This window comes from Papaver somniferum, chromosome 2 (assembly GCF_003573695.1).
Source record: "Papaver somniferum cultivar HN1 chromosome 2, ASM357369v1, whole genome shotgun sequence".
Lineage (NCBI taxonomy): Eukaryota > Viridiplantae > Streptophyta > Magnoliopsida > Ranunculales > Papaveraceae > Papaver > Papaver somniferum.
Window position 1 is genome coordinate 54,435,918 of NC_039359.1, and position 16,471 is coordinate 54,452,388.

Below are 16,471 nucleotides of genomic sequence, written 5' to 3' on the forward strand. Positions count from 1 at the left end.
GTTTTTTTCCCTTAGGGGTCCCTCTAAATATAGAGCAACCCCTTTTCCATAGATTTTACAAAAGTAGTGAATTTGTTTATATAATTGACAAATACAACTTAAGAAGAAAAACTCCCCGATGTGGGTCTAAAAGGTTTATATAGTTTCTTAAAATTACTAAAAATTGGAAACTCCACGGTGTGGGTATAATACGTTTCATTTACAAAAAAACAATAAATTATAAAAATTTTATTAAAACTTTAAAAATTTATTTTTTATTAATCGTTTTCCAACAGTAACAGCTAACACCAATAGCTGACTGACACGTAACTAATTGCCAACACCAATAAACAATGAACACCTAGAATAGCTGACAGTGCACAAGATGAATTACTCGTTAAAAGGCTTATTCTCTAACAATAATCAACAAAAAATGGTGACAGAAAATTATAACATGATTCAATCTACGCAAAAGATCACTCATGCATGCTGTTTCAACCATAAATAATCTACGAAGAACACAAATAAAAAATTGTTCCGATTTCCATTTCATCTTTCCTTTTCTGTTGTTGATCTTTCTTCTTCACCATGTTTACTAGTTTCGGAAAAGTTTTGTTTGATTTCTAGTTTTCTGTGTCAGGTTTTAGTCTTTGCTTTCAACTAAACTTTTAAGAGAATCGACTTTGAGTAGAGAATGGAAAATAGATATCAGATTTCGGGTATTTGGTTTTTCAGGAAAATAGTCATTATTAGCTATTTAAAGAAACGACCGAACGACACAAACACGTGCATGATGCATACATAAACTTAATCAAACACTATTGGCACCATGCACCAACGAAACCCTTGCGCCTATTAAATTAAACCTAACGGTTCCCTCAAATGCACTGCAGTTGTTCTTATTAAAGCAAATTAGTTGAACTAATTACTTGGATCAAGAAATGGATAATCAGTGTATCCAACAATTGGGTCTGTAGTGTAAAATGTATCCCTATTGTACTTATTAAGAGGCGCATCAATGGCGAAACGTTTAGGCAAATCAGGGTTCGCCAAAAACAGCCGACAAATGCAATGAGATCTGCATGATTTTTATCGATCATTTGGTTACTGTCGTCTTTCTTATAACCTCCGGCAGAAATAAAAGTCCCTTTAAAAGCTTTCCTCATCGGTAAGCTGCTGTACGGGGTGTCAGAAATATCTAAAATGTTCACCATTCTTGGCTCTATCAAATGGAGATACAATATTTCATATTTGTTTAATGATTCAGCCATGAAGAGGCCGAGGGCTTCAGGGTTTGAATCTCTTGCTTCCCCGACATCAGCGAAGGGAGAAATTCGAATTCCAACTTTGCTTGCTCCAATCTCATCCACAATAGCTTTAACAACTTCTAGAGCAAAGCGGCATCTTTTCTCAATATTTCCACCATACTCATCGGTTCTATCGTTCACTTGATCCTTCATGAATTGCTCGATAAGGCAACCATTTGATGCACGTATCTCAACTCCATCGAAACGTACAAAAAGAAAAAACACATCATATAATAAGTACCATATATTTAAACAAGGCTAGCTCTATGGCTCTAAAATGGAGTGGGCAGGCACGAAACATAAAGACCTTATGTATATGCCAACAAATTTTGATAGAAGAATCGAAAGAATATAATAGAAACAATCACCAGCTTCAATCGCATTCCTTGCAGCAATCCTATAATCATATATGACTTGTGGGATTTCATCTACTCTCAATCGACGAGGAACTGCCCAATCATATCCCTCAACTCCAGGTGTACATCCCTTATCAGTACAAGATATCGGAGCCATTCCATTAGGCTGGAACTCTAAATGTAAAATGAAAATGATGAATTTAGTCAGGATGAAGTATATAAACATACATTGGATAACTAGGACAACTGATCAACCAAAACATAGAATCGAAAGTAGGTACCAGAAGTGGAAATTCGGCCTACATGCCAAATCTGGCAAAAGAATAAACCACCCTTCTCATGAACAGCTTGCACAATTGGCTTCCATGCTTCCACTTGATCTTTTGTCCAAATTCCTGGTGTTCCTGGGAACCTTATAAAAAGGTATACGATGGGAATCAATACTTATTATCATATATTTTTGTCCCTAACATATATACTACACACGTTTAGTGTTAACTCCTATAAACTGAAGCCATGTCTTAATCATTTTTTGGGTTCTAATAGGATGCTTCCAATCATGCCTCAGAAATGTAAGATCGGTGCTTTCGAGTTCCCAAACCGCACTTAATATAATGGTTGTGGTGATCCCTGACAGTTTCAGAGTTGATGTTTGATGAGCCTACTCACGTGGATCAACTTTGTTAGATATTAACTAGCTTCTTAATTTGTTCATTATATTTTTTCTTCAACTATTGTAAAGATAACCCAGAACTTACAATCAACCCGAGATATGTTTGTTTAGTTAACAAGACATGTGTAAAGATGAAGAAACGAAGGTATGAAAACATGGTTAGAATTACATTATACCTACCCATGAGCTGTTTCAGATATCCCAGTTGCTTCACTAATGAGAAGACCTCCATTAGTAGTCCGTTGTGAAAAATACAAGATGACACTAGGTTGAGGTAGACCTCCCAATGACCTCTGTCTTGTTAGAGGTGCCATAACCACCCTAACAAAATGAACCAAGATTAGCTAAACATATTAAAAATATTTTTGTTCAGTAGAATGGTAAAATCGTTGAACATTAATTAGTACAAACTGCATGACTACTTAAATTCAAAAGTACTCAGATCCATTTCAGTAAAAAAATAGGAAAATAATTAGGTAAAACTTAACCTGTGATTGAGCTCAAAATTACCCATTTTGTACGGAGTGAGTAGTGGTATAGTACTTTCCATATTATTGGGTCTCTATAAAATTTCTTTCTGTTCTACACACTCTTACTATCTGGTTGTACTCTCCTTATTCACACTCTGTATTTTCTCTTCTCATTTATAGTAGGAGAACAGACTGATCAAACATATCGCACCGACAGTTGAATGAAATGATTGCAGCCAAAGAAAATTTGTTGGGGTTTTTTTTTCCTGCTCTATGGGCCACATTGGCGATGGCTAGCGAGACATTTAGTGGTTGGCTTTATAAAAGAAAAATGGGCGATAATTAAACTACCATAATGGTTTTTCCAGGGCATTACAGGTTTACATCATTGCATATTCTTTAGTGGTCAAGGTATGCTCGTGGGCACTTTTCCTGTGGTCGTGGCATGTAAACAATTTCAATGGGAGACAGATAAAAATTAGAGATGAAGAAAGATGAGATATCTAGGATTTTTAAAGTTCGTTTCAACTTTCAATCAATCATAACTTTTACACGTCCACTAAAACTAACTTTTAAAAGTTTTTAAGGGTATTTTACCCATTTTATAGTATCCTCTTCTTTTTTTTTATGGAGAGAAATTATGATATCAAAAGCGGAATTTAAATATGCCAATATCACAAATCTATTTGGTAACCGACTTGCATTCCTAACTATACATGAAAATTGTGAGTTATTATTATATATAGTATATAGATGTGGTGTGTGCAGTTAGCCTCTTACGAAATATGGAGAGTAGCGGTGTACCTGTAATCGCTCTGAGCTCGGGAAAAGGGATGCCGGTTTTAGGTATGGGAACATTTGAAACAGTTGGGAAAGGGTCTGAGAGAGAGAGGTTGGCGTTTTTAAAAGCGATAGAGGTGGGTTACAGACACTTCGATACAGCTGCTATATATGAAACTGAAGAGTGTTTTGGTGAAGCTATATCTGAAGCACTCCAAAATGGCCTAATCAAATCTCGAGATGAACTTTTCATCACTTCCAAGCTCTGGTGCACTGATGCTCACCCTGATCGTGTTCTCCCAGCTCTTCAGAATTCTCTGAGGTAAAATGATTTTGTACAAATTGAACCCAAGGCTTATGTTACACCCGAAGCCGCTGTACATATACTTACACCTAGAGTTCTTGAAGATTTATCAAATTTTAGAAGCTTCAAATTGTTTGGTGTATGTATATGTAGGAACCTTAAATTGGAGTATCTGGATCTATACCTGATACACTTTCCGGTAAGCTTGAATCCAGGGGAGCTTGTTATGGACGTACCACGCAACGAAATTTTTCTAATGGACTACAGATCTGTATGGGCAGCCATGGAAGAGTGTCAGAACCTTGGCTTCACTAAGTCAATAGGTGTCAGAAATGTCTCCATCAAAAAGCTTAAAGAATTGATGGCGATAGCCAACATCCCTCCAGTTGTAAATCAAGTGAGTAAAAGATAAGCCATTTTTTATTAATTCAAAGGTTTGGTAAAAATTAGTGTTTGCCTTATTCGACCTTCAATTTTTTTTAATGCTAATCAAATTTCCGATATTTGACTAGTCTGATGGTCATCAAACTAAAACTCATATATTGTTGATTAAGGTGGAGATGAGCCCCGTTTTCCAACAAAAAAAATTGAGAGAGTATTGCAAGGACAACAACGTATTGATCACTGCATACTCAGTTTTAGGAGCTAAGGGAACGGCATGGGGTTCCAATGCAGTTCTGGGATCTGAGGTGCTTAACCAGATTGCTACGGCCAGAGGAAAATCTATTGCTCAGGTTGGTCAAATTCTCCGCTATATATATTTCACATGCCCAAAATATTTGCCTCACATGTATTTTACACAGAATTTAACATATTTAATGTACATTTGTATTAATGATCAGGTTAGTTTGAGATGGGTTTACGAACAAGGTGCAAGTCTTGTGGTGAAAAGTTTCGATGAAGACAGGATGAGAGAAAACTTGAACATATTCGACTGGGAACTGACTAAAGAAGACTCGGAAAAGATTATTGTCATTCCAGAGCGTAAAATAATAATTGAAAATTTTATGGTATCAGTTAATGGACCTTTCAAATCTGTGGAAGAGTTCTGGGATACACCTTTTCTCAGTCCCTATAAACGGAGGAATCAATTGAAATTTTTATGGTATCATGGGTAGCTTGGTTTGACTATTCATCTCTATAAATACACCTTTTCTCAGTCCCTTATAACCTTTACCTTCTTCTCTTCCCTTCCTTGCCATCTGTAAACTTAGATTTCGTTTCGTTCTCCTCCAATGGCTCCCAAGAAGGTCCCCAGTCCTACCACCTCCACGACTTATGAGGAATTTAAAAGCGATCTTCAGAAGTTGGGTATTTCTCTATCTCCAACGATTGATTCCTCCGTTTCTTCTCCTATTACCTCAACCAAATTCATGGAATTAAATTACCGATGGATTCAAACGGAAACTTGGTCTTCTACAAAGATGTTGATTACCGCTGGCCAACTGAGAGCGGGTCTTTCTTTTCCTTTGTATGATCCGAAGAACCCTTTTTTTTATGAAATCCTAGTCAAACTTCAGCGAGGTGTTTATCAATTGAGTGGAAATGCCATCCGTCTTGCTAATGAATTCGTCAGAAGGTCTAATGGCGATACTTCCCCGATTTCGTTCCTGCGGATTACAACATTGAATCTTTCTCTGGGAACTACACCGGCCAGGATATGACCACGAGAGCCTATCACGAGTGGGGAGCCAAGCTTTCTCGCAAAATTTTGGCTGATCCGTCCAAGGCCCTTCTTTTAGATGTTGATCCTATTGGTGCGAAAAGAAACAAGTATCTTCGTCTTTCTAGTGATGAGGATTGGATGATGTTTCCTTTGATAGCCGAAGGTCCTCTGGTGTGGGGTCTCGACGAGAATGGGACTGCTCGCACTGGTCCTCTCCCTCAACATGCCCATCTCGCGGCATATGATGCAGGTCGATTTTGCTGGCATAAGATGCCCAACGAGGTTAGTCTTATCCTCCTTTGGATTCTTTGTCTTTTATTTTATTGTCTCCTAACGTCCTTGTTCCTTCCTCAGTATCCTATTCCCCCGACTGGTATGCTGAAGGACCGCTCTAAAAAGTCAGCTTAAGCATAGGTTCGTATCCCGTGGCCTCCCTTTTGGTCGTTGTTTTCGTCGATTCCTAACCTCCCATTTTCAGGAGAATGAGCCTCAAGCAACGGATGGTCCTGCTAAGAATTTGAGGAAACTCCAATATTCTGGGGTTCCTCCTACTACTTCCCAGGTATCCCTTTCTTCCTTAATTTGCTTTCTTCTTCTCGCATCATCCCTTAATCTCATGTATTTCAGGACGATCCTCCCACCTTTCGCACCTCACAGCGTCGCCGTCACGGCTTGGATGTGGAAGGCCTGTCCCAAGTCCATTCCTCAGTCTTACCTCGCCCTGATCCCTCTCATCATCATCATCCTCGCTCATCTTGCGATACTATCCCCTCGCGTAGTGCCCCTTCTCCCGAGCCCACTTCATCTAGAGGTGGTCAGCAAACTACCGAAGTGGAGGAGCCCAATATTCTTCCTAACCTAAAATTTTTAAGGGAAATTTTTTTTTCAACTCGCGGAGATCCTTCCTTAAGATCCTAGGCTACCGAATCTTTGGTTTCTCTTAGTTTTAACGATTTTCTGGCTGAAGATAAATCATTTATTTTGAATGCTTCTTTTAATCTTTCTCTGGAGCAACATTCTGTCATAATGGGTTTGGTGAGTATTTAACATGCGTTTAACATTTGTTTTCCCCTTGTAATACTTCGCGGAATTTTTAAAGCGGATCTTTCATCTTTAGGAGCAACATCGCAGCATGGCTCATCTCGTGGAGCTTCGGGAGTCTCGTGAATTGATGAAAAAGTCTAGTGCTCGTCCGATCTTCGCCGTGAGTTACCCTTTCTTTGTCATTTGGCGCTGTCTTTCTCTTGGTGATAACTTACCTGTTTAACTCTTTCATTCCTCAGGAAGTGAACAAGAGCTTAAGGATCAGGTCTCTCTTTTATCCCGTGAAAAGGACAGTCTTTCCAACAAGGTCTCCACTCTTCAAGAGGACGTTCAGTATTTGCATGAGGATCTCGATCAGATGATGAAGGATTCAACCTTGATTGAAAAGCGTCTTCGCAGAAATGCTCAAGACGAGAAGGTCAGGTTCTTTAATGAATTTTGTGATTCCCAAGGCATTCCTCGCATTTTTCTGGATCTTGAAGCATTTTCTGATGATGAGCCTGAACCTATTGCCAAAGAATCAATTCCTATCATTAATGAATTGTCTCCTACTGGCAAGGATACCGAAACCGACGAGGATCGTGAAGATGATTCCCGCGAGGATACCGAAAACGACGAGTATCATAAAGATGATTCCCGCGAGGATGCATGACCTCTTTGAACTTTTCTAATATTGCAACCTTAGGTTTTACTTTGGATGAACGCTCCCAATCTTGGGGGGAAGAAAATATTTTTAATGTATTTTCCCCTTCATTGTACTTTTGTGTTTGCCTTTATCTCGTGCCTTTGCGTTTGCCTGTATCTCGTGCCTTTGCCTTCGTACCAAGTATATACTTTGGAAAACTGAGTCTTGTGAGGATAATGCTTAATAAGAACATAAAATATAAAAGTATATACTTGCCTCTTGTTCTTATTGAGCATTAGTTAATCAAGACAATGTTGCGCAAGCCAAATTTCATGCTTAGTCCTTTCTATTTATTGTTTCAACTTCCTTGCTGTATCTGAGCAAATTTGAGTTTTCTTTGTGACTCTACGAGGTCTTATTGCGCCTCCTAGTTAAGGTCTTATTGTGCCTCATCCTTTCTGAAGGGTCTTAACTCGATGAAGTATCAGGCGCTTATTACCCTTGCGAATAATAATCTATCTACCTCGTCTTAACATTTATTTTTATTTTCTCCGCGACAATGCGACAGGCCTATCTATTCCCTTGAACATTAGCCCCGTGACATTGCTGTCTTTTTTGGTCACACAGATTCCTAATATGGAAGGCACCATCCCTTTATATTCCCCCTGATTGCCACTTCAAGGAGGTTAACCCTAACATGCATGTTGGTCTCCTCTCATCCAGTTATTACGACATTCAGTTGTTTTGGTGACTTCTTATCACCTTCGCCGATATGGCTTGGGGTTACGAAGCCACACCCTAAGTGAGGTTCCTTTGGGATCGAGTGCATCATAGCCAAGACTTGCCATACGGTCATGGCCGGTAACGCTCCAGAAGTCTCAGACACCCGCAGCTTAACCGAATACGTCGGTGCCTTGGTCATATTTCTGCATCCCTTACTGAAGGCCATCATAAAAAGGGACCCTCAGCGGAAAGGTCTTATCATTGCCCCTAGATTATCTCTCTGAGAGTTGTTCACGACATGCTTAGGTCTTGCCTCTTGCACTTTTCATGCGAACTAGGGTGCATGCCGTGGATTCTCAGCCTTCCTAGGGGAAGGTTTTAAGTTTCCCTAGAAACTGTTTATTTTGTGAATCTTATTTGCCTCCTAATATGAGGTCCTATTTCTCTTTAGTTATCTCGTGAGTTTTGTTTGATTATTTCATAGACCTTGCTCCTGTATAAGTTGATTATGAAAGAGACATTTCATTAATAAACTCCATTCTACATATTTATTTCCTTTTATGCATTATCGATTACATTCATGGGTACACTGGATTCCAAGGATGATCCAGTTTTCGATCTTGCCTCTCGATCTCACCATAGATTATATTCCCTTCTTCATCTTTGTCCTGTCCTTCACAATCTGCCAACTCGTATGCCCCATTGGCAACTACCCTTTTCACGATATAATGGCCTTCCCAAGTAGGCTCTAGATTTCCTCCTGATCCCCTTTGGTATGGAGGTATTTCTCGTAGTACAAGCTCTCCAGGTACGAAGCTTCGGGGCTTTACTCTTTTATTATACTCCCTTGACAACCTCTGATGATAATTTATCATATGTTGTAGCGCAACTTCCCTCTTTTCCTCGAGGTCGTCCAACTTTGCTAGAATCAATTCCGAGTTTATCCTTTTCTCCCATGCTTCTCTTCTCGTGGTTGAAAGGATGACTTCGGCGGGCAGCACCGCCTCAGCTCCATGTCAAACAAAAGGGTGAAATTCCCGTTGCATCTCTCCTGGTGGTTGATATGTTCACACCATTCTTTATGATGACCGTCAAACTTTTTCTTTAACGTTGTTGCTATCGTCTTGTTTGTAGCCTCCGCTTGCCTGTTTCTCTGTGCGTACAGCGGAGTTGATTTCCCGGATTGAATTTTCAATACGTTAAATAACATTCTTACATTTTCTCCTTCAAACTGTTTCCCATTGTATGAAACAATCATAATTGGTATTCCAAATCTAAAAATAATATGCTCCAGGATGAAATCGTACACGTCACCAACTCTCGTGTGTTGTAGGGCTTTGGATTCCACCCATTTCGTGAAATAATTTGTTGCTACTATCAGGTACCTTCTTTCCATTGTCCCGATCACAAACGGTCCCACGATATCTATTCCCCACATGGCGAAGGGCCATACACTCAATACAGAGTTTAATCTCGTGTATGGTGCATGTATCCTTTTCCCAAATCTTTGACAGGCTTCACACCTTGTGGATATATCCTTCGCATCTTTGTGCATATATGGCCAAAAGTACCATTGCGTCCTGGTTTTGAGAGCTAGTGACCTGGTTCCGCTATGATTACCAGGGTCCCCATAGTGATTTGATTTCATGATTTTTATCCCCTGCTTCTGCGACAAGCATCTCATCATCGGACCCAAATAAGATCTTCGGTACAGGAGTCCTTCTCGCACCTCGTAATTCGTAGACTTGCTTTTAATTTTGTTTGCCTCTTGCCTATCTCGCGGGAGATCTCCTTTCATCAAATAGATATAAATGGGGGCTCGCAAATCATCATCGATTATTTCCACATACCCTTCTTTTATCATCATTACTTGGGACTCCCTTTCCTCTCTGTTTACTGAGAGTTGCATTAACCGCTCAATCATGATATGCCCGATTTTTGGATCCTCAATCATTGAGGCTATAAAGGCAAGTGCATCTGCATGTCTATTATTGTCTCGTCCTATGTTTCTCCAAATAAGGCTTCGTATCTTCATTGAGTATTCTTTCACGAGTTGCTGATATCTCTGCATCACCAGATCAACTGCGTTATATCTTCCTTCAATTTGGCGAACCACTAGCTGTGAATCACTGGTAATTGGTACTTCGTTTAATCCCATTTCTATCGAAATCCTTAAAGCTTGTACCACTGCTTCATATTCAGTCTCGTTATTTGTTGCTTTGTATTCCAACCGAAAGCAGAAAATTATCCTGATCCCTGTGGGCGAAGTGAATACTATTCCTATCCCCCCTCCACAACTGTTTGATGATCCATCGACGAATATTTCCCACCTTCTGGGATGATTCTCCTGTAACAAGTCCTTAGGGTCTGGACGACTTTCATATACATCCATCATTTCCCCTATGCTTTCGTCTTCCCCCGAGGGAAATTCAGCGAGGAACTCTGCGATTATGCGCGACTTCGTAGAAGTCTGTACTTCGTACTTTAGCTTAAATTGATCAATATGGGTATTCCATCTTTCTACTCTCCCAACTCTCTTTGAATTCTTCAGGACTGATTCTATAGGAATTCTTGTAAGGACCTTAATTTTGTGGGTTTGGAAATAAGTCCGTAACTTTTGTGACGTGTAAAACAGTGCCAGTATCAATTTTTCAATTTGTGGATAATTTTTCTCTGTGGAATTGAGGGTTTTGCTGACGTAAAGTATTGGTTTCTCTACTCCTTCATCTTTCCGAAGTAAGACGACACTAATAGCGTTTGATGTCGCCGCAAGACAAAGAAACGGCTCCTCTCTGGGTTCGGGTTTTTGCAAGATTGACAATTTAATAAGGTACTCCTTTATACCTTTCAACGCCTCTTCACACTCTTGTGTCCATGCGAACTTTACTCCTTTCTTCAAAATGTCAAAGAAGTGCTTACATTTGTCTAAGGACCGCGAGATAAATCTTCCCAGAGCTGCTAACTGCCCGTTTAATTTTTGTACATCTTTTATGGTCGCGGGTGAGGGAATTTCTAGTATAGCATGGAATTTTTGTACATCTGTTCAAATATCTCCCCCAGGTCTTCCACATGATCCCCTGAATCCTTTGTCTTGACCAACGTATCATCCACATAAACTTCTAATTTCGTATGTACCCACTTGGAGAAAAAATTTCCACCATCCGTTGATATGTTTCCCCCGTGTTTTTCAATCCAAATGGCATTCTTGTGTAACAGTACAACCCCCTGGGAGCGAAGAAGGCCGTGTGTTCCTGGTCTTCCTCAGCCAAGGGTATTTGATTGTATCCACAATATCCATCCATGGATGACAACCTTTTATATCCTGATGTTGATTCCACCATCTGTGGGATATTTGATAAGGGAAAATTATCTTTGGAACACGCGGTATTCAGGTCGCTGAAATCAATACATATTCTTATTCCATTGTTCTTTTTCGGCACGATTACCATGTTCGCATTCCAGTCTGGATACTTTGCTGGCCTTATGATTCCTTCCTCCATCATCTTTTGAAATTCCTTATCGGTTTGCTCATGATATGTTATGGAGATCTTCCTTATTCGTTGCCTGATTGGCTTGATTATTGGATCTATCTCCAATTTATGACATGCCACCCGTGGATCAATTCCTGGCATTTCCTCCATGCTCCACGCAAATATGTCGCCATATTTTTTTTAGCAATTCAACTAGCCTCGCTTCTTCTTCTTTGTCCATTGTCGTCCCAATCTTTAGGATCTTGGGTTCATCGTCAATCCTCAAGTTTATATCCTTTGTTGGTTCTACTACAGCAAAGTTCATGACCGGTTCTCCTAATGGTGTCGTCTTCCTTATCGGTTTCACAAGCTCTCCTTCTTCTTCTGGTATCTCGCTGGGTATTGCCCATCCTACTTTATATCTTGCCATGTATACCCTTAACTCGTCCTCTTTTTTCAACTCAAGCATTCTCTTCTTTCGTTCCTTCTTCCTTTTCAATCTTCCCTCGTAATTCTCAATGTCATTCTCATCACAATTTTCCGCATCCTCGCTGCTTCCACGTATCTTACCAATCCCACTGGGCATGTGTAATAGTAACAATTGGTGATAGGTTGACGCGACTCCCTTTAACCCATGGATCCACGGTCGGCCCATGAGGGCGTTGTAGGGTGACTCCACATCCACCACGCAAACGGTAACCACTCTTTCTAATTCTCTTGCGAGGATCCTCATACATATATCGCCTTTTGGTTTCGTTGCCACCCCATTAAATCCGGAAAGTGTATATGCCGATGGTATCATGTCAGAATCCTCATACCCCAAGGCTCTGAACGTATGGTAGAAAAGGACATCTACCGAACTTCCCATATCTACCAAGATTTTGTCCACATCCCACATTCTTCGTTGGATTTCTTCTTTCAAAAAATATTTACACATGGTCAAGGTGATTACCAATGAATTCATGTGCTGATCCTCTCCTTTTGGTGCATCCCGTGCCGAAAATTGTATGTCTCTCTTTTCCCATTCCTCTAGTGACTCTTTCTTCTCTACTGGCAATATTTCGTTCCCTTCATAGTCCACCTTGTGTATCCTTGAGAGCACGTTATCTTGGAAGTTTAGGAAATCCTCCTTCGAATGCACTACAAAATTGCAGCCGAACGACTTCCCTCCTTGGTTTGTTTTAACTTGATGTTGTCCCATCAGGTCCCCATAATAATGTTGTGGTGTCGGTGGCATCTCCCGACCTTCTACGTAATGTGCGAGTTTTCCCTGTTCCATGAGGCGAAGTATGATCTTCCTAACGCTCCTGCAATTGTTCGTATGATGTCCATGAAAGCTATGATATCTGCAGAACTCGTGACTCTTCCTAAGAGTTGGTTCTCTTCCCAAATTTGGTGGTGTTGGAATTTCCTCAGTCAATATCACTTCCTCCCATATCCTCTCCACAGTTGCGTTAAGCTTTGGGAGTTCTAACTCTGTCCAAGCATTTACTCCTTGCTTCGTCGGCTTTATGTTCCTCAGCTGGTGTCCTTTCGCTTTATCACTTTGCGGCTTTCGATCCTTCTGCAAGGATTTTTCCCGCCTTTGGTCAACCCGCTTCATCTCTCCTTCTGACGTTGTTTTCACCATGGCAGCCAATATGACCTTCTTCTCCATCCATTGCACCTGGCCTTGCCTTTGCGAATTTCCCATCTGAATCCTTAATCTTCGCATCTCTCGTAAGATTTCGTGGTCGATAATCCCTCTTACCGATTCATCAATATCTCTTTCTCGCCTCCTACTTTCTCTTTCGCTTTCCTTCACTAACAGCCTCCTTAGATCTCTTTCCCGATCGTATCCTTATATCAACCCTCTTCCTTGTGTTCTTCGTTCGTCCTCTTCTTCATAACCTTCGTAGGGACTCTCCTCCCCATACAGGGTCCTTTTCCGAGATGAAGCTGTTATCATTTCTGAACTAGCGTTTTCTTCTTGCGAGATTCCAACCATGATTTTACTTCCACGTTCATATTCCTTTCTTTTCACCTGACTGCCTCGTTTTGCTGTTCTTGCTTGCCATTCCGGCTGGTACCTTACTCGGCCCTTATCTCGACGAGTTGTTTTACTCGGTTCTTTCTATATCACGTCTTTATCACTCTCGTTCCCCTCCACTTCTTCTCCATTCGTTTCCCATATCGTAGTAGCCTCGGCTTTCACGATTTGAGATGGTTCCGCCATGGATTCATCCTCTACACTCTGCTTTCCTTTACTTTGCCTTGTGACTTCTCGTCTTTCATCTGCTGTGGGAATTTCTCCCTTCTCCCCTTTCTTCAGCGCTTCCAACCGCTTGCTCCTCCTTGCCGACGATGTTCCTCCTCTTTGCATTCTTCCTCCCCTTTTGGCTTCTAATCGTTTGCTTCTCCTCGTCGCTATCATGTGTGCCGCCCGATCTGGTGTTCTAGTCATCGATTTTCCCTAATTTCAATATTGTTTTTTCTCTAAAACCTAATCTTAAAGAGGGATGTTTTCTAAAATCTCTTACTCGTACAACTTTAGCTAGGATGTCTTGCCAAGATCTATTACTCCTAAAACTCTAGCTTCTCTCCACTCCTTAGATGAGGATGAATCCCCAATCTAAGTTCCCTATTTCTGGAAGCCAAAATGTAACTACTGGAAACCCAGTAGCACACCCAAAGTAATAGTAACCAAGATCTAAGACATCTTAAGTAAAGTAAACACCGAAAATTCTTATTGATGAATCATTCAAAGTAACAAAGATACAAGTTCTGAATACAAGGAAACCCTAATCTCTCCCCTAGGTTAAACTCTCCCACTCTCCAAAAATCCCATCCCTATACATTGACCAAGGACCTCTATTTATAGGCCATCTAATCCTAATGGAACACAGCTCATCTTATCTCGTCGCGTTCTTGCAGTAACGCTTTACACTTCTCCCAGACTGTTTTCCATAAAGTTTTTTCCCTTGTTTCGCTTACTTCACAAGGGCTTGTCTGGACACCTGTCTCTTTTCTTACTCCATAATTTATCTATCTCGTGGATTGTCTTTTCGGCCAAGTAATCTTACTTCGTCCTTTTTTACTTCGCGGCAGATATCTTGTAGGGTACTTCATGGATCTTTCATAACCCTTGTTCCTCTCGGAGCTTACTTCGTGATGAGACACTATCTCGCACATAGCTTTTACCTCGTCGACTTGTCAATAATGGTGATTCTGACTTGATTTGACAAGTCACTGACGAAGATTTTCGTGACACGATACATGATCTTTATTCCGGATTCTCGCGTCTTCCCTATGTCCACATGGCGATCCATATTTTGGTATCTACAGTGTTATAACAGACACTCGACCTCTCTCTTACAAGTCATCTCTGAAGCTCTCATCAATCTTGTTTATAGAAGACAAGGTCTGCAATCACGATTTTTATGCTAATAAAAATGTTCACTTCTTCACATGGTATCAAATTATGTCAAGAGGCTTTACTTTCATGGCAGCAGGAAGATCTGGAATCTTTTGCCTCATGCTGTTACGTGGTGTGTTCAGAATCTTCAGAGGGAAACGTAACTCTTGTATTTTTAACTGGAAGCTCATTCTACCGCTCGCACTCTCAAAGAGTCCAAATTTGTTCGCATTCCTCTAACGAGTGTGTATTAAACATATTATTCGGATTGGTTAATTAGTTAACTGACGTCGTATTATTCGGAAACATTTCATGTCATCTACCCTCTATGTAAATGACATGAAATGTTCAGAATCTCAATAGTTAATTAGTTAACTGCTGACCCATTACCCTCCAAAACTCAAGTGTTACACAAATTGATGCCCTAGGAAATGTTTCATTACACCTATTACATGAAATGTTATAAGATAGCCCACACATAATTTCAAAAGCCCAAAAAGACTCGTAAGCTAAAACAGACTTATGCCCACAACCCAAATGACGATTTCAAAACCCTAGGATGTTAGTCACCAACCATGACCACCACCACTGATAGACTTAGTTTTTTTTATTTTAGTAGGCACAGAATGGTAGTAGTCCTCAACTAACTGTGTCTCTAGTCTCTGGCCAAGCCATCACCTTTTTCTGTTTTAGTGTGGCCTGGAGAAAAGAAAAGAGAATCCAATCATTTGATTTGCCTCAATCATTCCTTCTTTTTGGGGCGTAGGTATTGAATCGCAGTTCAACAGGAACGTGCTGTGGAAAACTGAAAAGAAAACCGATAGCATCCATGAGGCACGGTCGTATGATATACCTTATTATTGAAAGTATAGTTGAGAAATTTTTTGACATACAGGTAGCTAAATGTCTGTGATCAGACTCACAGATGATCAATGCTCTTTCATTAGTTCAAATTTTTGCCGCATGCGGAATTGCTAAGTGGGCGTATTCGCGTATGCATCATTAATCAAATTATTTGATAACAACGGAATGAATTATATTTTGCAGCAAAAGACACACAAAGACAATCCTTATTACCAAACATAAGATAAAGGTGAAGAGTAACTGTTAATCGTATTTTAGTGGACCGCAGCAGATTTGATGTAAGTGGGACGTGATCGTATTGTTCAGTGGGGCGTCTGCACATAATATTTGGATAATGAGCTTATGGCTAGACATACTACCAACCATGTTTCTCTCTCCTAAAAAATCCGTTCTCCATTTTCCACTGATCTTCGTTCCTGCTAGATCCCTGTAGCTTAGAACCCTTTTCCATAGAAACCTTAGTTGTTACCTCAACCCTCACTATGTCTCCTGAACATCGTGATGTTCAAATTCAAAAAAAATTCTTTAGGTTTTCCTGTAGCAAACAAACTCCCTATTCACCTATAACCCTCACTGAATTCTTCACTTCTGGGTCTACTAAAGGTTTGTTTACACTACCACTTGCAAAGCATCCTATTTGAAATTGGAAAAAGTGGTGATTCAGGAAGAAATTTTTTTTGGAAGTTCTAGGATAATCAATTTTGGTTTGTAGCTAGTAAGCAATCAAATAATCATGGTTTTTTCCTAAACGTAACCCTTTGTCAACCTAATCCTAAAGCTGATCCAACATCCTTTTTTATCCCTTCCGGTGATTGT

At 40.2% G+C, this 16,471-nt stretch overlaps 2 protein-coding genes and 1 pseudogene across 5 annotated transcripts; 1 reads left to right on the top strand and 2 right to left on the bottom strand.

Annotated features, from left to right (window-relative positions):
- Positions 1-716: 716 nt before the first annotated feature.
- LOC113347687 lies at positions 717-2,915 on the bottom strand (annotated as a pseudogene).
- A 523-nt stretch (positions 2,916-3,438) lies between these two features.
- On the top strand, positions 3,439-7,471 carry LOC113347688 (NADPH-dependent codeinone reductase 1-4-like). Of its 4 annotated transcripts, none has more exons than XM_026591357.1 (9): positions 3,439-3,887; positions 4,023-4,266; positions 4,424-4,603; positions 4,712-5,817; positions 5,890-5,949; positions 6,014-6,097; positions 6,163-6,570; positions 6,653-6,739; positions 6,819-7,471. In XM_026591357.1, exons 1-4 carry the CDS (start codon positions 3,571-3,573, stop codon positions 4,985-4,987), a joined length of 1,017 nt encoding a protein of 338 aa, XP_026447142.1. In that variant the 5' UTR covers positions 3,439-3,570; the 3' UTR covers positions 4,988-5,817; positions 5,890-5,949; positions 6,014-6,097; positions 6,163-6,570; positions 6,653-6,739; positions 6,819-7,471. The 4 variants fall into 4 exon arrangements, with proteins under 4 accessions (XP_026447142.1, XP_026447144.1, XP_026447141.1 ...); XM_026591359.1 differs by having other exon boundaries at positions 6,193-6,570; XM_026591356.1 differs by having other exon boundaries at positions 5,890-6,097.
- A 1,396-nt stretch (positions 7,472-8,867) lies between these two features.
- LOC113351050 lies at positions 8,868-10,319 on the bottom strand. The gene has a single exon (XM_026595121.1). The coding sequence runs from the start codon at positions 10,317-10,319 to the stop codon at positions 8,868-8,870; it is 1,452 nt and encodes a 483-aa protein (XP_026450906.1).
- Positions 10,320-16,471: the final 6,152 nt, after the last annotated feature.